The sequence below is a fragment of the Salminus brasiliensis genome, chromosome 20, assembly GCF_030463535.1.
Source record: "Salminus brasiliensis chromosome 20, fSalBra1.hap2, whole genome shotgun sequence".
Lineage (NCBI taxonomy): Eukaryota > Metazoa > Chordata > Actinopteri > Characiformes > Bryconidae > Salminus > Salminus brasiliensis.
In genome coordinates this window covers 11837767-11860453 of record NC_132897.1, presented here as the reverse complement: position 1 = coordinate 11860453, position 22687 = coordinate 11837767, and the positions used below count along the sequence as shown (strand labels likewise).

Here is a 22687-nt window from a genome sequence, read left to right as displayed (position 1 = left end):
CTGGACAGACACCTCAAAGTCTTAAGGGACATTAAAATGAGAGGTAAGGTTTCACTCTTGTTCCAGTTTTAAACAAACAGACATTTGAACACTTAATTTATTTATGTTTTATTGTCTTTGCAGGCTTTTTCAAGATTTGGGCAATTTTGCCAAGTTTGGGATTGGCATGGTGTGACCACTGTCTGCTAACAGAGAGCTATGTGTGCAAGGAGATACCAACAAGTAAGTTACTTTGTACCTGACATTCAAAAAACTAAGCAGTTGCTGTTCATTTACATTTATGAAATTTGACTGAAGTTCTTATCCAAAGTCTTACAGGTAAGTAAATCTAACTTAGCATCAGGAGTGTTGACCAAGGAGTCGTTTGTTGTAGTGTGGTGTTTGCCTGGTCTGGGAACTAAATGTACACTATACCAAATGCCATCAATTTAATGTCAAAACTGCATGTTTCTTATAAAAACTTCCTGTTCTACAGAGCTCAAATTCTATATCTATCCAATGTAATCATTTCTATGTTGTCTTTCTAGGCTATCCTCCTGGCCTGACTTCTCTGGTGCTCTGGGTAAGCAATATAAGAGAGATAAATTCAACTGTGTTCAACTATACAAATCTGGCTTCTGTTTCTAGTCTCTCAATGAGACAAACTGGAATAACAGCTATATCTCCAGGGGCATTTGACAAGTTCCAAAGCCTGAAGATGCTTGATTTGTACAATAATGCTCTCGCCCAAGTCACCTCAGCCTGGTTCACCCACAAAGAGGTCCTAAAGTATCTTAACTTGTCCAATAACAGCATTGTAGCTTTGCATGAGGATGCCTTTTATGGCCTATCAGGACTCCTCAGACTGGACCTGTCCCAGAACCGGATAAAAACTATTCCCACTGGTACCCTTCATTCTCTGGGTATGCTGAGACATCTGGACCTCTCCAATAATCAGCTCAGTCATTTGATTGTGGACACCCTTCTTCCAGTCAACAGCACCAAGATCCGTTTGAGTGGAAACCCCTGGAACTGCTCTTACACAGAGTTTACAGTCTACCTAAAAGGTGAATATGAATTTCTTTTAACACTTTAAAACTATAGGTCCAAATGTTTGGGAGAGAGCCACTTGTGCTTTCTTGGGCCTTGGCTAGTATGAGTGTGATTTGAACTAGCGACCCTCTGAGCATAGTGATAGCATCTTAGTCCGCTGGACCACCTGGGGACCGCTGCTCTGCGTTCAACTATTTTAACTTGTACCCATTGCTGACACAGATACAACTTTAAATAAAAAAAAAGTTGTAAGGTTGTAGGAAGGAAACAAACTAAGGTTGTATATAAGTATGACTTAACTTGTCTTGAAACAAAGGTTGTATGTAAGTATGACTTATGAGGTTACTTGTCTTATAGAGGTGGCCAATGAAAGGACTCAGTGTAACAAGTTGAAACTGAAGTGAAACCCACCCACCCCCCACCCCTTCTATTGTAACTTTTATCTTCTTTTTTTAGAGAGGTGGGCCAATGCAGTGTTAGGAGTCTTGCCCAAGGACTCGAATTTGTGTAGCACACCAGAGGTTTTATCTGTTGCACCACACAAACCACATGCATTTACATTTACTTAGAAGTTATTTGTATTACAGAGGCGGGCTATTGCAGCGTTAGGAGTCTTGCCCAAGGACTCTTATTGGTGTAGCGCACCAGACTGGGACTCGAACCCTGGTCTCCCACATGGTGTGTTAGCTCACAGAGAGCTAGTGGTTTTATCTGTTGCGCCACACCAACCACATAGCAATATCATTTTCGTTTCTGGCATTTAGCTGACGCTCTTATCCAGAGCGACTGAAAAAGTTACTCATGTTCATCACCCAGACTGGGACTCGAACCCTGGTCTCCCACATGGTGTAGTAGCTCACTGGGAGCTAGTGGTTTTATCTGTTGCGCCACACCAACCACATAGCAATATCATTTTCGTTTGTGGCATTTAGCTGACGCTCTTATCCAGAGCGACTGAAAAAGTTACTCATGTTCATCACCCAGACTGGGACTCGAACCCTGGTCTCCCACATGGTGTATTAGTTCACAGAGAGCTAGTGGTTTTATCTGTTGCGCCACACTAACCACATAGCAATATTGTTTTCGTTTGTGGCATTTAGCTGACGCTCTTATCCAGAGCGACGTAAAAGGGTACTTATGTTGATCACCCAGACTGGGACTCGAACCCTGGTCTCCCACGTGGTGTATTAGCTCACAGAGAGCTAGTGGTTTTATCTGTTGCGCCACACCAACCACATAGCAATATCATTTTCGTTTGTGGCATTTAGCTGACGCTCTTATCCAGAGCGACTAAAAAAGTTACTCATGTTGCTCACCCAGACTGGGACTCGAACCCTGGTCTCCCACATGGTGTAGTAGCTCACTGGGAGCTAGTGGTTTTATCTGTTGCGCCACACTAACCACATAGCAATATCATTTTCGTTTGTGGCATTTAGCTGACGCTCTTATCCAGAGCGACGTAAAAGGGTACTTATGTTGATCACCCAGACTGGGACTCAAACCCTGGTCTCCCACACTGTGTAGTAGCCCAGCGACAACTCGTGGTTTTATCTGTTGCGCCACACCAACCACATAGCAATAATGTTTTCGTTTGTGGCATTTAGCTGGCGCTTTTATCCAGAGCGACTGAAAAAGCTACTCATGTTGATCACCCAGACTGGGACTCAAACCCTGGTCTCCCACATGGTGTAGTAGCCCAGTGACAACTAGTGGTTTTATCTGTTGCGCCACACCAACTTGCTCATACAAAAGTTTTTTTCAGGGGATCAAATGCTTTTTAAATGTCTTAAGCTTTTTAAATGCAATGCTCTCCTAGACCTAAACCTGTTTGCATAGGACATCAGTTTAATTAATGTATTCATGTGCTGAACTTGTAGATACTATTGTGGCTAAACGTGATCATATCCTCACAGCACTAATCAACACCCAAGAAGGGGGTGTTTCTTTCACATTGGATGTGCAACCCTTCCTCAATATATGCATAGCATTTATGGCGGTGCTATGTTTTATACTTGCATGACCATATACCCTGAAATACCAGTAAATTAAGTAGACTTACCTGCACTCACTGGCTACTGTTGTTTGGATGGTGCAGCAGTGACCCCAACATTGTAGAGACATGTAGGTGCATGTTAAGCTGTCTCCTGTCTTGGTTCACCTTGTAAGGTTAAGGACTTTTTTTTCTTTGCACAATTTGAAATGGTTGTCCTCTAGAATTGTCAGTGGTCAGTACCACTGCTGACTGTATGTATTTGGTTGGTAAACTCAATTATTTGGATAATAAATAATCAATTGTGTAGCAACAGATGGGGTAAAAGTTAAAGATTGTGTACTTAGTAGCACAGCTGATAAAATGGCCACTGTGTGTAGGTTGGTGTACAGTGTAAACTTGCATAGCTGGGTGCTCATCTGTTTGCTGCATGCAGAACTCCAAAAGGCCTCTCTGTTGGAGAATGAGATGGAGGTGGTCTGTGACAGCCCAGCATGTCTGAGGGGAGTACCTGTGTGGAATGTGTCCAAATGTGTAGAACCCAGCACACCTCTAGATCCAACAGTTGGCTACAACCTCACTCTACAACAAACACCAATTAAACCACAAATGGATTGGTCTGTTCTCATCAGCTTGATAGGTGAGTTTTCTTTAGCATTAGAAATGACAGAGTGTGCAGCAAATACGTGCATTGTGCCATTTGTACAATCTTAACCATATAACAGTGTTTTACTAGGCACCATTGGACAGCCAAATTACACCATGGAATACCACGAATGCTAATAAATGTCTTCTACCAGTGGTGCTTTGTGCCCTGGTACTTGTCATCTGTGTTCTCTCAGTTTTGTATCATAGAAAACGAGAGCTGAAGCACCTGCAGACCATCCAACCTTTTCCAGAGGAACCACAATGTGGAAAAGAAGCCCGATCGGCCCGTAGAGAAGCACAAGAAAACGTAGACGCTGTTGTTCCTGAACTGAAAAAGAAAAGGCCATATTACAGAACTAAGGTTTTACTAAAGCAGGACCTGACAATGCTGGAGTCTGAGAGGGTGTCACAAATCTTCCAGATTTATGGCTCAGGAATATATCATAGAAGAGAAATTGGTAACCGAGCCAAATCAGCAGGACCTGTGCTCTCCAGAACCGACTGTGGTAAGCAGCCAGAGACAAAAGTGAAAGACCAAAAACATCTTGGAGAGAAATTGATTAAGGGTGGTGAATTGGATACTGAATGGGTAAAAACAGAGAACCATCAGAGGGAGGATGAAGGTGGCAATGATAAGGAGTTATTTGATAGAACGTGTGAAATCAAGGAACAACAAGGGGACAGAACAGATCGAAATGAATTGCACAGATTGACCATAATCGAAAAGAAACATCCACAGGTTGATGAAGTAGGTGATGGCAACACTACATTAGAAACACAAGAAAAGTACAAAGAGAATGAGAGAAGTACCTTGAAAATAAACCCTAAGAACCAGGAATTTCAGCAGAGTGGCGAGGTCTCTGTGGAAGTTGTAGATAATTTGACTTTCAGTTCAGGAAGACCTCAGTCCCCTCAGCCAGGCAATGTCACGGTCCTGCCTTCAGAGGATTCGGACACCATACCTTACCTTACCATTGGGGCTAATGCAGAAAACCAAAGCCCAAAGCCAGAGCAGATTCCATCTGAAGCTCCCACTGGACAGGTGCCTTTAAAGCCCATCAGAAGGGTGCTGACCTGGCCTCCAACAGCAGTTCAGTGGAAAAAGCAGTGGACCCAAAATCATCAAGCCCTCAGTGCTTTCCCCAAGCTCCTTTATGTCACTGGATTCAAGCATCAAATCAGCACAATCCCATTCAGTACCTCTTCAGGCAGCCCGAAACATCAAATTAACACACTTCTATCCAGCAGTATCCCACAAGACAGTGGCTCTCGATCAGTGCCAGCACACAAGGCTGTGGAACCGTGGCAAATGTGTGAATCAACCATTCGCTCTTGCATCCAGAAGCTGCCCAACTCAGCTCAGTATTATGCTGAGGTACATGATGAAGCACAGTCCAGCATTATTAGTCATAACCTTCTAATTAACAGTGAGACCTGTTCTGACTTGGTCCCTATCAGTCCACTAGGTCAAGAGAATGATTTAAAAGCTGACCAGAAGGAATTGGTGAACACCAGTGAAGACTTTGAGAATGGAAAAAGAGCAAACAGAAGAAAAATGATTGATCAGTCTGCCAGGAGTGAACAGGTGATGTCCAAATCAGGGAGGCAGTCGAAGAGAAGAGAAACGGAAGGGAAGAAACCATTTAGAGAAGGACTGAGGGATCAGGCTGGCTGTGACTCAAGGGCACCACCTTCTGGAGGTTCTCCTGCTGATGACAACCTGCTAGTGGATAATGAATATGCCTTCATAGATCTTCTGCATGAAGTGGTGGAGAACCATGGCCGCTGGACACGAGACCGCTGGAGGCAAAGCCACATCCACAAACAAAAACCGAAACAATCTGGAAAGAGCCAGTAAAAATGCTCAACACACTGTAAGAACCACAGCATAAGCACAACATGAGGAAAAATGTTTTACAACAAATAATTAAATGTGTTTCTCACTTGTATTAGTATGAGAAATAAAATTATTAATCCTTCACATTTTGTACCTAAAAATCAATCCATCCATGATGCCTTTCTGACACCCTGTAAGAGAACATCTTGTTTTCTGGCTGCATGCAGCATTTATTGAATCATTCATACATACTGGAAGTGCAGACACTTCATATAAGAAATTGTACAAAAATGGATCAGTTCTTCTTTACAATGCACCGTTCTGCAAAAAAAAAACAAACAAACAAAAAAACAGGAGCCAGCAAATGTAAACATGGGTCTCTCAGAAGTTTGGCAATAATAAGGACATGCACGATCCATGTGTCTTCTACCTCTATTGAAATGCTCACATAAACTACATATGTTGTAAAGTACCACTGTGTTGGAAGTGGTCATTGGTTTGGCAAGAGCACAGAATGTGGAACTTTTAAAAAGGAAGTCAATAGGCTAGACTAACATGCACAATATGCATACCCTTTACAAATGAGAGCAGAGCAAAAGAAACTTATCAAATGCAAACAGTCCACCTACTGAAGTTCCTTTGACTTACTTTAAGGTAGTCACCATGAGCAAGACAATTGAGGTAACCGGTGGACGACAAGCATTGACTGTCCTCCGGTCAGTCACATTTTACTCAAAGGAATGTGTGTAAACGCAGGGCCGGAAGTTGAGCCCAGTTTAGGCATCTCTCCAAAACCCTAAAACACTGATGTGAAGAAATACAAAAAAAAATAAGTGCTCAAATATTAAAATATTATTAGAGTTCTTTTGATGGCTGTTTAATAGGGACAATTATTCGATGTCTATCCATTCTGGAACGTTGGCTCTTTGGGCCTTTCTCCTGCCAGCTGACCTGAGATGGACTGGCAGGTAGCGAGTATCCGCCTTCACTTTCTGGTCAGGATGCAGAGCTCAATGCAAGAACGATGGGAATCACTAAGAGTGTAGTGACAAGCCTGAAAATGACCATCCTGCTGCTTGGTGTGTTAGCTCAATATATGAATCATAATTAGATCAACTGGCTAAGTGGCTAACAGAAATAAAAATATTCAAAAAGTCTGTGGTTCTGACTATAGATATCAAAATTTCCCCTGAAAATTCAGAAAACTATTCTAAGCTTATTTGCGTATTTGGTTTCCCCCATATATCCTTAAAATCACATGCAACAAGTAGGAAACTGTAGACTACTGTGCCCAAAAAAAAAAAAAAAACAGTAACCGAAATGTCTACATTTATACAACTGCCACGTTGGTGTAGTTTAGGGTTAAAGGGTCATGCTGTACTAGGCTACTCTGCTGGACCCAGCAGAGCTTAGTGCAAAATCTGCCAGATTCTAGATATTCTTCTGAATAGAAACAGTTTTAAATAATGTAACAAAATGTCTGAACTGAAAGCAAATGAACATGCTGACAAAAAGAGAATCTGGTACATATTTTCTCCTTGTAATGTTAAGTACAAACAGAAAACAAACAAAACAAAAAAAAACTGAAAGTTAGTTTTTAGGCCAAATGGAAATAACAGCCTAATTAACTGTGTGTGTATTACAAATACTCTCCATTATATCCTCCTGGACGCGTTGTCGAATTCCCATAAGCAGCCCTTCTGTGGAATATTACACGACTGATCCGAAACACTAGTTTCTATCCTGTTCTAATTGAGCAATCCATCTTAATCCATCATCCTCTGAGGTGGCGGAAGCACATTCATACAAACAATACAAGTCCTTTCATCTGCATCCGAGATACGTTCAAAATATTAGTTCTAAAGGTGATTAGTGTTGCGTTTACAATGTGATGATAAAAGTTTCCACCTGGATCGATAAGTGATTTCATACTTAAAAGTTAAAACTAGATGTCAGTTTAAAATGATTCTTGATGCTAATTAAAAGAGCTTGATTTCACTGGGGTCTGGGCAGTACTAAAGGCTTGTGCTTCAAAGACAAAACAATACTTATGAATACTGCAGAACCAGTGAGCATGTAAACGGATGTCTACCTACATGTATATACAAAACGGATCACTTCTAAGTACTGTGGTGGTTGAACGTCTTCTCCACGGCGACTTTAATTTTATTTCCCACATCAGTGCTTATGCCACCCGACTGGCAGGCATGATCCTTTTCTCGTTCATACGCAGCCCAGAGAAAGAAAAGGGCTTTGGTCCAGAACGACTCCCTATGTCACAACCCACCTCTCGTATCACCTCTCCATCTGTCTGAAGTACAAAACGTACAATGACCACATCCTAGGAACTCCATGTGCTACCATGTGCCAACAGATTCCACGTATGGGTCACAAAACTGGGATTCACCCAAAGTACTGGATGTTGTAAGTGATGCACCTGTGGCTTTAGCAGGCAGCGTGCTTGGACGGTTGTCTGATGGATGGTGGGTTGTTTATGCTGGGGTCAGGAGGCACTCATCGTACATGCTCCGGAGAAGAGGCAGTCTGCAGGAAATACAGCTGAACTCCAGCCATCAGAGATGGGTCTCTCCTCGTGTCTCTGCACCATAGTCTTGCCTCAGTCTGGCTCCTGCCTGGCCAGGGAGGTCCTCTGGTACGTGGGCCAATGGGTCTGAGCGGATGATGTACCTGTGGGGGGAAAAGTCATAATATATATATATATATATATATAAAGTATCCCCTACAATCGAATCCCCTGAGACTTCTATCCAGGTCAGTGGTTTCCAGTCAGGATCCTGGAGTAGCAGGTCCATTTGGAGAGGGAAAACTATATAATGTGTAGTACCTGACCTGGCCAAATGTCCCCTTACTGAAAAACAATCCATCAGACGTGTGTGTATGAAGAGGGGGCTAATGAATCAGTACTAAAGGCATGCAAACTACCTTTTCACCAGAGGAGAAAGAAAAGGAGATGTATGTAATGTTCAGATATATGCTATATGTCCAAATGATTGTGGACACCTTTAAACTAATGCATTCCGTACTTAAAGTTGCACACATTGCTGACACAAATGTGCAAATATGCACACATACACAGCTTGTCTAGACATTCCCAGATACAGCTTTTCTGTACCCTGTAGAGGAGAACTGCCAACAGAATAGGACTCTCTGGGGCAGATAAACATGGACCATGTCACGCATTGTGCACACTTCGACTAATGTTGCCTCTTCATTGTCTTTTCTTTTTTATAATGGAGATGATTATTCATGATAGACTGGTAGCTTGGTTGAATCACTAGCAAAATAATGACTTACACAATATCATTGAGCTCAAGAATAGTGTCTGGAGGAGGGTTGATGAGCACATAGGACAGAGTGTTCTGATGATCATTCATTTCATCTGCAATGGAGACAAAAAAACCCAGTTAATGTTTTGCATACCTCAATGCTCAGTAAAAATCTCAGGGAAGATATTTGCATTATTAAGACTTGTCTACCATACAGTCAAACTTCAAATATGTGACAAACTAATGTGTACTATTTCAAAAAGACTAAAATCTAGCAATCTAACATCAAAAGTACTGAATAAAAGAAAAAGGAACATTTTCTCTGATTGATTGTTTTCTAGATAGTTATTAGGTCTAGCTCTGGACTAAAAACAAGGATTTCCATTTGAGAATCATATTACTAGTTTAATAAATCTAGTCACACTCTGCCACAAAAGCTTTCTTTTAGAATTTCAGAATCTGTTGCCAGGTTGGACAAACTTCAACCTAATGTAAAACTGTACTTTATTTTGTTTAAAATCCTTAAATAACAAAGTTTTTTAGTAACAGTGGTTAAAGCTGTTACACTAGGCAGGATAGAAGCAACAATGACCAATTGACCTCTGAGCTCACTAGGGTTGTACTAATGTGTGATATATACAAAGATGAATATGTAAATATACAAATTGGGACCACGTCTACCTTTATTAGTGTTATTTACATTATTATCATATTTACAAATAATATTTACATTTCATCGCTGTAGCAAAAAAAAAACCTTGCATCTCGAATTCAGCTGTTTTTCACTTTTTGACAATGAGTTTATAGTTTTCAAATCAGTCATCTGTCCGATGCTAACAAATCTTTATAATCAACTATCTGCCACTACAGACCCAATTCCGATATCACTTTATTTTCATAATACTAATGTAAGCTTGTATTTGCCACATGCAAAAACTACACTAGAAAAGTGACACTTGCAAATAACAATATCTAAGATTAATAGTGTACTCTAAATCTAAGGACAGTACTGTGCAAAGATTTAGGCATCTAAGCACAAAACCATTTCTCTCAGCAGTAACAGTTTTTACTGCACACAATCCAGATTACAGAACAGATGCAGGTGAACATAAATACAGTACCAAGTAACAAGAGTTTCTCATTGTGAAGATAGAAGTTGAGATCTGGCGAGTTTGAAGAACAAAGCTTGATTTTGGGGTTCTCCTGGACGCCTAACTTGGTGGATGTGTTCAATTCCATAACCAGCTTCCCTGATTTAACATCATTGAGTACTGATCTACCAAAGCGGGTGTTTGTTTGAGAACTATGAACCATGAGGAGAGCTTTGGAGATGTTTTAATGAACACAGTGATGGACAACCACAACTTTTTGTAGGAATGTTATTAGTATTTATTCTAATTGGTGTTTTACTGTGCAAATAGATACCTGTTACCTTAAACTTCTGTTTTTTGCCAAAAACAGAGCTGTGTGCTACATTTTCCTGTTGGGTTTGATAGTTTCTGTCCACACTTTGTAACCTTGTTCAACCTTACAACAGTAACTATGGAAAAAAAATGCATTTGTGGGCAGAGCGAGGTCCATTCAGCACAACGTTAAGAGGATTCAGTGTCTGGAAAACCAGTTCAGAGACTTGTGCTGGGTTGGTCGGCTGGGTTTCAGGACCAGCGCTGTGTGTTTTTTACCTGTGTGTGAGTGACTGAGCAGTGTGATGCTGGGGAGAGGGGGTGGGGGGGCTCAAGCTCTGGGACAAAGTGCTTCTGCTCGTCCAAACCCACCTGTTTGAGCCACTTATAAGGTCAGGCCGGATGAAAGAGAAAAAAGGGCTGACCGTTACTGTCCGCACAAGGCTGCATTTTCGGACGCCCATGCAGCTGCAAGCGCTTCCCATGCGCCCAAGCATGCAGACGGTGTCCGCGGCCACCCATCCACCTATCCATCCATTCATCCATCCAACCGTCCAATCACTCGTTCAACCACCCGGCAATTCACCCACAAGTACACCTGCCCTTTGCATCACTGGCATTCCAAGAGACCACCTCACGCACGTTGCCAGGTTGCCATGCCAACACACGCAGCCTCTAAGTCGACATACATGGAGACTGACACACAGATAGAGGCATGCTCAGAGCATCTGTCAGACCCACCAAGCCAAGGCTCGACCAATCAGAGTGAAGCAAAATACATTAGTAGTGTTGGATTGAATATAGATTAAGAAAAAGAAAAGGGGGGGAGGGGGCTGTCTCCAGGTGTAGGACTGCGTAGAGTCCGAGTGAAAAACAACCAAAAAAATGCTGTGTTCAAATCATCCCAGTGGTCCATCTAGAACAGTGGTCTTCGTTCCTACTTCTGGAGAACCTCCTGGATCCAAAAACAATCCAAACCGTCTGACTCAACTATTTACTGCCTTTGGAAATGCTTGATTGGCTGAAGGGGGTGTGTTACATTTGGGTTGGAGCTGTAGCCTGCAGGAAGCTAGCTCTCCAAAAGGGAGGTTAGAGACCACTGCTCTGGGATATCTTCTAAAGTGGGTTTAAAATGAAAATCAAAGTTGACTTAAAAGCATGATCGTATTACTAAAACTGGGTTGATCAGGTGTAACCCTCCCAACACATGCAGAATGCTTTCTACTCCACTCTGTCCAAAAACATCCTGAAACCAAAGCCCTTAGACATGTCATATCATCATCCTCATCATCATCATCATCATCATCAGGTGCCTATAACTAGGTGTGTACCTGTCGTACCCTCTGTCATGTAGGTACCCTCTTCAGATAGTACCATTCAGGAGAAAAAGACAACTACATCACTAACTAGTCTTAAGTAAAAGGGGCAAAATGGACAGCAACTTTATCAACTGTGAGCAGCCTGGCTGCCTGCAACACTTGCAGGGTTTTTTGTGCAAAAAGTGGATGATTTCTGATCGGGAATATGTTTGTGTGTTGCAAACAACATAATTTATACTTGGGTCCTTGGGCAACCGAAGGAGAAACACACAGAGCTGTTTCATACTGTGAAAAGTAAATGAGTTAACTAAGTGAACAGAAGTACTTAAGATCTGACATACAGCAGCATACGAAAACAAACCGAGTCAGGCGATGAAGTACTAGTCCCTCTCAAAGGAAAAGGTCCCGGGGGTAGGTCTCATGGGGCTGCTCACCGGAACCCCAAACCCTTATTTTGGCGCACTCTCCGTCACAGCCTCTCTTTCTCTAGATCTTTATTTTTTTTACTTGCTGTACTCTCTCTGCTATTTATTCATAGGTGTTTTTCATATATGGCAGTTGCCACTTTGTGTTTTAATGTTCTCATTACTTTATTCATTATCCAACTGTATCATGTACTATTGGGCATTGTGTACCATTAATAAATCCATTTTTGAGACCAACATTAAGTTTAACCTACTGGTTTGCACCATTTATGATTCTATCTGAACCTGCAGTTCAGAGCACTAACTCTTAATCATGTTCCATGTTCTAAAGCAGACATTACTCAAATTAATCTTAATAAGCCAGGAATTATATTCATGCATTTAACCTTCACCAGTCCCGGTAACTGTTGTTGGACTGGGTTTCTGAAGTAGGGTATGCAGGAATAAGTAACCCTACATCTACAGAGACATTTATTTCTATAGGGTTCCAGACTGCACTTAGAAAATACCCCACAGTTACTGTTCGACTGGTAAATGTCAACGCAGCAATTTTAAAACTGTCGTATATAGTTTGTGGACTTTTCAATTTCTGTTTCCTTTTATATTAAGATTTTAATAATAAAAGGTATACTGGATTATTTTTTTGGTGGTCCAACTGTAAAAATAGTGGTCCTAATCACAGCGCCCCACCTTTTCTGAAGTACAAGAAATACCTCATCACATATCAGCCTGTAATATTATTAAATTAAATTAAGCTGTTGCGATTTTGTTATGATTTCAATATCATTATGCCTTCATACAACAGTCTCTTTAATCCCCACAATTTCTTCTTTACACCTAATATACAAATTACATTATTGGCTTAGTTTGATTTGGTATGCTGTCTGTATGTCATCAATACATGAGGCAAAGGACTTAAAGACTGTTCCACCATTTTTCAATATAAATGTTCATAATGTCCAATCACACTGTCAATCAACAAGCAGGGAAAAAACTATGATCTTTATCAATGACAGGAGCAACACTGCAGTTTCATTACAACAGACACGTTCCCCTCATATATCAGCTACATTCTGGCTAAGATATGAATCACACTAGAAATATTCAACTCTATACTGAAACATGGTGGAGTGAGCCTTCAATACTTACACGATAAGTGAGACTTCATATGTTCAATAATGGGATGAATTTTACTAAATTAACACAGTTCACCACACAATTCAGAATTACACTAATGTAACTAATCTCATCTGTAAAATTAAACTGGCTGTAGTGGAATGGATTGGACAAGGCAACAGACACAGTGGCGTTTTGTTGTATTACCTTGCAAATATCCTAGATTTACTCGGTTCATCACATCACTTGCAGTTAAATTAGCTACGTCCTCTACAGCATAGGGGAAAGAAGCAAAGTAGAGAGAGAAAAAGAAAGCAAGAGGTCAAGCAAGATCACACAAAGCAGAAGAAAACTGATCATGCATAAGAAATTAAGAAAATTTAGCCATCCATTTGAAATGTGTCTTTCAATATTAAAATTTCATAATATGATGTATTCCGGATAATCTGGGCTTTCATACCAAAGGACAACAGTGCATCATCATTCAGCCGTATAAAAGCTCTTCATTTTCTAAACTGAATGGGTGAGATTACTGAAAATAACTTAGAATGAGAAAGGAAAAAAGGGAAAGCTTAGAGTGTGCAGGACAGACTGAAGAAGAATCAGTGAAAGGACAGTCAGAATGTGGGGAAAGGCAAAGCCACAAATATATCACTATAAGCTACCAAGCCATATTTATTTATTTATTTATTTGTTTGTTTGTTTGTTCGAAACACACATACTCTCAGCATATTACTGTCTTGCAAAAACCGTGTGGCTCCAAAACGTCAACTTTACAGGAGAAGAGAAAAACACCTTGGAAATCAATGTAAAACATTTTTTTCTTTTTTTTTTAAGCCCTTTTAGAGCATTTCTATTGGTCCATTCTGAAAACAAAAAAACTGATAATATAAAGGACAAGATTCATAATATGTTAAAATAAAAAAAAATCTATATCTATAGACTGTAGTACTGGTTTCAGTAATAAGCTGTAACTCATTTCTTGCGACACAGTTTTACTTAAATTCTCAGTACCTGCTTTAGCTACATTTGTAACTGTAGACAATTGCAAAACTGCTGATGTATGAAATTAGTTTTACATTTCTGTTATTTGTAAAGTGTATTTGACATGTGATAAATACAATTTAGCTCAACTTTGGTTATTTGTTAATAATAAATAATAATGGTAGCCCTTTCCAAAGGTATAAATTATTTCAGAAATTGTTAGAAACATACATTTAAAATGAATGCGAGATGGCTTTAAAGGTATATTTTCTTTAGTTTATACCTTAAGATGCCAGGCTAACCTTGGTAATAAACACTGGACTCAACACCGGATCCCATCTTGGCAAACAAATGCCAAATTAACTAATTTATGTGCTTTAGAAGAACACAAACAAAATAAGATTCAGTAAACCTGCACAGGAATGACTATTAGTTACTGTAGTACATTAGATACATTAGCTCCCCAATTAGAATTATAAGATGAAATGGTTACTGTCTCACCACTCAGTAGAGTAGAGTAAACCCTAGCAGAGATTAGATCAGTCCAGGGACTGTTAGAAATATTAGCCTAGCATCCTCCTGATAGAGGATAAGTGATACATTATGCTAATTAGATATTTTGAATATGAAGACCTAGCTGTTAAATTAACGCTGTTGTAAGTAATGAGGAGATAGTGAGGAGATATAGACAGCCACAACAAAAAAGGACACAACAAAATTCACAATTTTTTTCACACATTATTTTCCCTCTATATTCTTTTCAAACATTTAATCACGAAACTTCAAGGGAGCACCATCCTCGCTGACTCACCGTATCCAATAGTGGGCAGACCCAGATGTTTCATGCGGTTCTTCACTAGTTCAGACAGCTCCTGCCTCTCTGAGCGCCTGTACAGGTTGAGGCGCTGCTGGTTGATGCGTTCGGCGCGACTGGGGGGCTTCGTGTTTTTCCGGCTCAGCCGCCGCGCCCACTGCATGCTCTTTTTGCGCAGGAGTGGATGCTCGGACTGGTCACTGCCTGTCGAGTTCCTGTGGGCGGTTTTCTCTTTCCAGGACTCTCGCCGATCGCGCGCCTCCTCGCAGTCCTCCACGTTGACGGACACCTGAGACTGTCACCATGGTAACAAGGTTCAGCAGTAATTAGTGTGATGGAGAAGCAGGGACAGTGCAAAACAGCATTAAACCCCTTAAACCAGGGGGGTGCAATAAAGGCTGGAGGTCTGCATGGTTTGTGGATTTCTCTGCTCTAACACATCTCCTGAACCTGGCAATTAACTGAGAAACTGAATCAGGTGTGACTGATAAGGACTATGCAGGAATCGGGCCTGAAGTTCACCACCCCTGTGTTAAGACTTATTATTGAGTGCTTAATCTTAAAGTAGCTAGCTGAAAAGCTCGTTGTAGGGTCTGGTAGGATTAGCCTAGCACCTAGATGTCTCACACATTCTTATGGCTCCTCACAGTCATTGCCTGCAGCAGCAACACCAGCCAGCTTGTAGCTTAGCCTTTAGACTCACTTCCATATTGTTCAAAAGTAGGTGTTGGTGTGAGTCTCTAAATGTACATTTTGGGGGCATAAATATGAACTGCACCTGTGTGCTGGATATGCGCCTCAGGTGAAGGTCGGGGCTTAGCCCTTGCATATTGGAGCACATGCCCTGTGCATGAACTCCCCACCGACGCCAGCAGAGGGAGACAGGTTTAGGCTTTTGGACCTGGGCCATTTCACAGCTCTGTTTTATTTACATGGGTTTTTCATTTAAAGGAGGACACAACAGTACAAATCTCTCATTCTCTTAATATTCAGCTATGCCCACCTGTATACAATTTTCCATTCTAAGGCACCTATAAGACTTATTCACTAAGTAGTATTGGGTAGCTAATACGTAAGCTGGAATTTAAGTATTTATCACATACAGGCCCTTGTGGTGTATTTGTCTTGACTGTTACAGAATCCTACATAAACCTGGCAGTTGCAGCGAGTCCTTAATGGAGCATTAATGAGAGAAGCATAAGTAGAAGAAATTAAGGTGAGAAAATGTGTTGTGAACCTGGAAGTTTCTTACCTGCTTACAAACTTCCTTGAACTGAGATGGACCAAATGGACAAACATGGGAAGGTATGAATGATCGAAATGGGGAAGGATTGGAAGGAGATAGCATTAGACTACAGCTAAAGCAGCTGGAAAGTGATGAGCAAATCAAAAAGCATCTTGAGCAAAGCAGCAACCACTATGGAAACTATGGAGTATTTTAAGCCAAGCAAGAATAAATTAGACAAAAACCATCTTTGCTGTACCTCTGACGATGAGAACATGTGAGATTCTGTACGATACAGGCCGATGGGGATTTCTGCACTGGAGGAACAGAGTTTCTGAAAAAGTCTTCCATAGGTTCGGATCCACAGGTCCTCTTCTGTTACCTTCATCTGTTCCAAACCAGAAAGCTTCATTACTTTGTATGTGCATAGAACAGTTCATGTATAGCACAGCACTGTAGAGTTATGCTTCTTCCCATCATGCTAAAGCTGTAGTTTGGTGAATAATTACATTTACACAATTTTCCTCTTACTCCAAATGTAGTTATCAGCCATGACATGTTTAGTGTCTAAATTTTACTCCTTTAGTTTTGCACTAGAGTTATGCAGCTAACTGTAGATAATAATTAATGGAAGCTCACTGTAGACCAGTTAATTATCTGAAAAACGTAAACTGCATGTCATCCAGTGTCCAAAACACAAAGACTAAATAACAATAATTGAGATTAAATAACAACAGAATGTGGTTTAAGGCAAGTATGTGTGATTAAGGCAAGTATGTGTGACACAGTATGAATGATGCTAATTGATAGTTATAAGCTTTTTTTTTTTAGCTACATTAACCTTGTAGCTCAAACACCAAACTAAAGAAACACACTTTTACAGACAGTAACATCTTACTGTCTAAACTGAGGGTAAACGTGTACAGTTCTGTAAAAAAAAAAGTAAACATATTGTAAACACAATAATTTGTTACATGCTTGTGTAATGTACATTTTAAACTCAGCCACTAGAGGGCACTACAAACCTTAATATCTTAATAGAAGCTCTAGGAGAAGAGTGATTTCGTTGTTTGTGGTGTGAGAAGACAAACCTTACTGCTGCTGTCTTGACAAGTTTCTTACTGAAAAAACGAAACTGCACTGATGTTGGATGTAATAATGTCTCTTATAGTGACGTTGCTAAACAAGCGCAGTAACTGTAACATGTCATATAATGTTTATATCATGTAAATCTATTTGCATTTTAGACATACACCACCCCCACTCATTATCTGTGTGTTGTCGTTCCCTACTTTATATTGGCTGTATGTTTATATAATCTGGTGTTTGGCTACATGACCTCAGTGTCAAAGGCTGTAAGAACAAGTTATTCAAACAAAGTATTTGAGATATTCTAAAATACATTTAGTACAGACCTGTTTGTTTGTTTAACAAAATCATTTTAGGTGATCTTATCTGGGCTTACAGTGTAAAGTTGTTATGGTCAGAAGGACTTACTATTCTTCTTTGGCATATTTGAACCTGCCTTGGTTATATAAATACATTTAAAATGGGTTAAAATGAGAGTTGTTTTCTTTTTTTGGGGGGGGGGCATGAAATTTTAACTCATATATAATTCACACTGCCCCCCTCTCTGCTTATGCGTCATTTGGATAGATGCCACCTTTTAAATCCCAAATTCAATTTACTCCTCTTACTGGTGAGAGTGATTAATTTCTTGTTTATTGCAGAGTGTGATGTACTGTGTACTGTTGCTAGCTAGCGTCTTCCTTCATTTGTAATACAAGCATGACTGATAAAATGCTAGACTGAACTGCTGTAAGTTGCTGTTTCAGACTAACCACACTAACAAAGAAAATAATGCTGTATGATTTGTATAACGTAAACAGGGTGTGTGTGTGTGCATTCAGACTTACTACACAGAGGTAGCCGGAGCCTGGAGTAGTGTCTAGGCCAAGCAGGAGTCTTGCAATAGGGATCATGTAGTCCTTCACAAAGGACTAGAGGAAACAGAGAGAGGGAGATAGAAAGAAAGCTCAGGAAGTGTACATGGAACAATCCAGAGAGCACACAAAATCAATACTGCTTCTCTGTCTGAATCCTCTGCCCGAGGACAGTAACAAGCACTCAGCCTGAACCTGCTGGAAGCATGGGACCTCTGCCAAGGTGCCTTAGAATGTAGGGGAACAAAGCTCTACGATGTATTTACCTTTACATGCTAGATGTGTAAAACTTCCCACTACTCTTACCACTTAATTAGACAAGTAAGTGGATGTCGCTAGCACTAATCTTTATCACACTGCGTCCTGCTGTTTACACAGTGTTTTCTTTCCTAGTGCAGGTTAGGAGTGTTGGAATACAGTGCACTGTTCAGGAGAGATAAGCCTGGTGGTGTAGTGTACTGAAAGAAAGAAAAAACAGCCCACCTGGTAGAGGAGTGTATCCAGCATGCTGATACTGAACACTCTGCCAGCAGCGAAAGGGAGGCGAAACATGAAGGCAAGATTGGAGCCCTTATCTCTCTCTATCTGAAATACAAAAGAGACATAAACAAACTGTGTTATACATCACACAATCAATCAGGATCATCTTGTGCAAATCACACTGCTGGAACATATTGTTGCTGTCCTGCAAAAAGCTTGATTTTATATTTCTGCCGTTTTTACTTTTTGGCATAAGGTGAATCTGGCAGTTGTTCTTTACATTGTATCAGAATTTCATGATAAATGGACAGATAGAAATGCTCAAAAATGACTTGGAATAAAATCTTTTCACACTGATTTCCCACTAAATGTTAAGAAGGTTTTTCCTTCACCTATAAAGTTGCCATGTTGGAGATATGAGGTTTTTGCATGACAGCAACAATAGGCCTGGGAATGAAATATATAGCACTATCTGGCGTTTGTGTGTTCCTCAGAAATAAGAGCTATTTTACCTGCACTGGATCGTTTTCTGCCGGAGGGAGGCAGAAATTCCATAGGCTACTAGTGAATTTACCAGCTAGGAATTCTACTTCGAGTTGTTGATAACGAACGAGTTTCTGAAATCATTCAGATTTACAGAGTTAACTTCAGTCTAAAGCATTGCTGTGTGATTATTTATTAATGCACTTGCATTTATCATTTAGCATGGGCTGAACTTCACTAACAGTCACCAGTCCAAAGCATTTCAGTGTGATTACTCAGACATTACAGACATCTTGTCATTTTGTGTGTTTTTTTTTTATTTATAATAGTTACTGTTTTTGCATTTTATTGTCCATTAGAGCCCTAGTGGAAATTAGAAGACTCTGGACTCGGCCTCGTTCGCTGTATAAATAACTTAAATGCATAAATAATCAGGGCAGCGGAAACAATGTGCTTTGTTGGGGGAGATGCTTCACCTTTTCTAGTTTGGAGAGAGCCAAGGAGTAGCAGTCTTTGGCTCGAAACTGCATGAATCTCATATTAGAGGGATGAGTTAACTCGGTGATAATACTGAGACTGGGGAATAACCTGGAATAACAATCAGAAACATACATGTTCTTAAAAGTGCATATTATACACTTCCAGATTTTGACCATTAACCTCTCTGTCAATTGTAAATATCCTTGACAGATGTTCTTCACTTACTGTTCTTACGAAAGATGGTTGCTTACCTAAACATGGTCTGAACATTGACTATAGTTTTAGCATCTGCCATGTAGTCCTCCTCCGCACTCATAGTGCTCTCCTTATCCACCACCACCAGATTATCAGCGTAGATAATTCCACACTGCAGCAAATTATCCAAACTGCAAGAAACAGGTCAGAAGACATTATCACCACATTATTGTGGTTCTGTAAGTACAGTGCAATATACACAATCATCCAATATGGTTCAATTTCTAGTATGTGTAACTTAAGTTATTGTAATTCTGAGTTTGAAATTAAAGCCTGCCCTATCCACAACACTATCCAACCATTGTGAAATGAGTGACTTTTAACTCATTATCAGCTGTGAAGTCTGCAATCGTTCCTATGAATCCTGATTTTTGCAGTGATGAAACACTCTATCAAGTATGTTCTGGACATTAAGAGAGACCGTCAACCTGTCTTAAGATCAAACTGTGATTATGTACGTCTTTGCACTTTTTCTCTTAGTGTACAAGCATGTCCTCAGTTCAGTGCATTGGTTCTTAAACACTTTGGAAATATAAGCGAAAAACATTCAAATAAAAGCATCTTAATGATTGCTAAAACACTTTTGAAACACTTTTGAAAACTGTGATTAGTAGGCATGTAACAATGTATTGAAACATGACAATGCATTAGGGCTGGCAAACAGGTATTCCATGAATTCAATTTGACTTAATTTATGAACGCCATGGTTTGCAAGCAACCACCACCAACTAACGACCCTCTTCAGAATGTCATCCATCACCACCTTCCTCCTCCCAGCTCTAATCTCCTTTGTAGATCATTAACAATATGGATACAGATCATTTTTCTTCATTTAAATACAGTTCAAAATATCATGAGAATCATTATACACCTAGTATAAACAAATACAAGCTGCAAAAGAGAACACTGGTTCAAGCCAATAACCAGATTTATCAGTGGGAATTCTGCTGATGCTGATAAATGTGTTGTACCTTAAGACTGACTGATTTTATCAACAAATATTACATACTGGTCAAGTCCTATATCTCACAAATGATGAGCAAATGCTGAGCACCTGCTGGCTACTGAAAGCTACTTGTTGGGGCAGCCAAATAAGAACTTTTGGTTTGGAAATAATTTTCTAGGCCTTGGTTTACTACAAACATTTGTTTTAGAAACACAACTTGATCATGATATGATCATTGATATTGATCATGATCATATCATGTGACAGACAAGTAACTGGCCAACAGAAAACACCTACTTGTCTATGGTGCCGGCCATAAAGTAGACCATAGGGAAACAACAGATGGCCTCCAGAAAATGATTATCCGGCCTGGAGGAAGAAAAAGAGCAGCCTGAATAATGCAATCTATCCACCAGCCTTCCATACACTGTCTGTGAACGGCAGCGCCTGGCCTTTACAGAACTGCATGGAATGCCTTCATTCTCCTGATTAAAACCTGTGCAAACTTTAATGACCCTGTTGCAAATCGCCATGGAAACATCGGCAGTGTGATGGGGAGAGGGAGAAAGCAGAAACCTTATGGTCCTGAGAGTATGAAACTTAATGAGTGTAAACTTGTTTTGCTTTCTGACAGAACCACACTGACAGATAACAGTGTGGGGAAAAATACTGTGATGAAGCCATTATGGCTTATCTACTCAGGGTGCTGAATGCTGGCTGATGCGCCTAAACAATCGTAAAGAAACGCAGCTCATAACTCTTTTTTGCTGCATTACAAACTGCTATTATTAACAGCAGTCAAAGTCAAAAAGTCAAAGGAAATAAAAAGTTCTACAGTAGATTTCCTCTTTTGTGCCTTGTGAACAGTTTGCAAAATTATGATGAGCGAGTTTTCTTACGGATTATCCAACAGGAGCACGATGGGGTTGAGCTCTTTCCGGGGTCTGTAGTAGGCACGGAGCGGAACGATGAAGTTGTACAGGCCGTTTCCAGCCGTTTCAGCAGAAACGATGATCAGCTTGTTTTTGAAGCCATATGCCTTAGCATCCTCGAAACTGTTATGGCGGCAACCCTGTAGGTATGGAATTGTGTAGTTCAATCCTGACCAGTACAATTACACACTATGTAAGATTCAGAGAATTGTGGGCCTATACATAATATATGCTTCATATATAATATATACATAATAATCTCTTCTCTTTTAGTAATGGGGTGTCATGTTTATTTGCATAAATATATAGATATGTAGAAATAGAAGAGATGTACAGAATATACAGATTTATGCTGTGCAATTTATTTTAAATAATATAATGTAAAATTCTGTATAACTATATAGTCTTATATAACAGTATATGTAAGTGTACTTCAGAATTCTGTATATTTTGCCAGAACTTCATGATGGATAGATATAGCATTTAATATTGTAATAATGCCCCAATAATGTAATATTCCCAGAAGAAACAGTTTTGCAACTCCTTAATATAATGTAATGAATTGCATTATTGGTAAAACAAAAGTGCAATTTTGTGCAATTTTTCTTTTATATATAATGTCTTTTATTTATATAATATTTAGTACTTAAACGTCATTGACCGTCTTGTAAAAGCTTGGTGTAAAAGGTTCTGGGTTCTGCTCCTCCTTCTCTTTCCCACTGATGTTTGAGAGATTCTTACAGCTTTGAAAAACAGCGCAGACTGACTTCAGCTGCTCACCTTGTCTAGTCGCAGACAGCAAAACGGAGCCTTCTCTTGTAAAAGGTGGCAAAGGGTTGGAGAACTTCCAATGTATGGAGAATTTGGAGGATATCCTTTTACATACCTGACCAACAAAAACAGTAAGAAAGAAGAAACAACAAGTCAGTAAGATACTTACTTATTAGGCATACTTATTATTACTTCATTAAAAACATTGGTTAAGTAATTTTAAAAGCAGGGTAAATGGCAGTGATAATATTAGTTTCATAGTAGTTAGTGGATAGCAGTATTAGGAATTTCTACTAAGATTAATAATGTAATGACAA

At 39.9% G+C, this 22687-nt stretch overlaps 2 protein-coding genes across 18 annotated transcripts in view; one reads left to right on the top strand and one right to left on the bottom strand.

Annotated features, from left to right (window-relative positions):
- The first annotated feature begins 200 nt into the window (after window positions 1-200).
- Window positions 201-5688, top strand: LOC140542161 (uncharacterized). Its single transcript, XM_072665042.1, has 5 exons — window positions 201-222; window positions 528-562; window positions 972-1046; window positions 3459-3662; window positions 3823-5688. The coding sequence occupies exons 4-5, from the start codon at window positions 3491-3493 to the stop codon at window positions 5526-5528; spliced, it is 1878 nt and encodes a 625-aa protein (XP_072521143.1). The 5' UTR covers window positions 201-222; window positions 528-562; window positions 972-1046; window positions 3459-3490; the 3' UTR covers window positions 5529-5688.
- Window positions 5571-22687, bottom strand: part of kcnt1b (potassium sodium-activated channel subfamily T member 1b) — a 103013-nt gene continuing 85896 nt past the window's right edge. For 8 of the 17 annotated variants that reach the window (XM_072665024.1, XM_072665026.1, XM_072665028.1 and 5 more), the window contains 14 exons: window positions 22380-22485; window positions 21567-21739; window positions 20965-21036; window positions 19718-19852; window positions 19463-19574; window positions 19016-19120; window positions 18507-18608; window positions 17997-18080; window positions 16340-16468; window positions 16108-16128; window positions 14853-15150; window positions 13265-13327; window positions 8823-8907; window positions 5571-8195 (listed from right to left, as the gene is read on the bottom strand). In XM_072665024.1, the coding sequence (XP_072521125.1) occupies window positions 8081-8195; window positions 8823-8907; window positions 13265-13327; window positions 14853-15150; window positions 16108-16128; window positions 16340-16468; window positions 17997-18080; window positions 18507-18608; window positions 19016-19120; window positions 19463-19574; window positions 19718-19852; window positions 20965-21036; window positions 21567-21739; window positions 22380-22485 (1600 nt within the window). In that variant the 3' untranslated portion in view covers window positions 5571-8080. The remainder of the gene's footprint in view (window positions 8196-8822; window positions 8908-13264; window positions 13328-14852; window positions 15151-16107; window positions 16129-16339; window positions 16469-17996; window positions 18081-18506; window positions 18609-19015; window positions 19121-19462; window positions 19575-19717; window positions 19853-20964; window positions 21037-21566; window positions 21740-22379; window positions 22486-22687) is intronic. The other 9 variants (XM_072665033.1, XM_072665037.1, XM_072665040.1 and 6 more) reach the window with 6 other exon arrangements.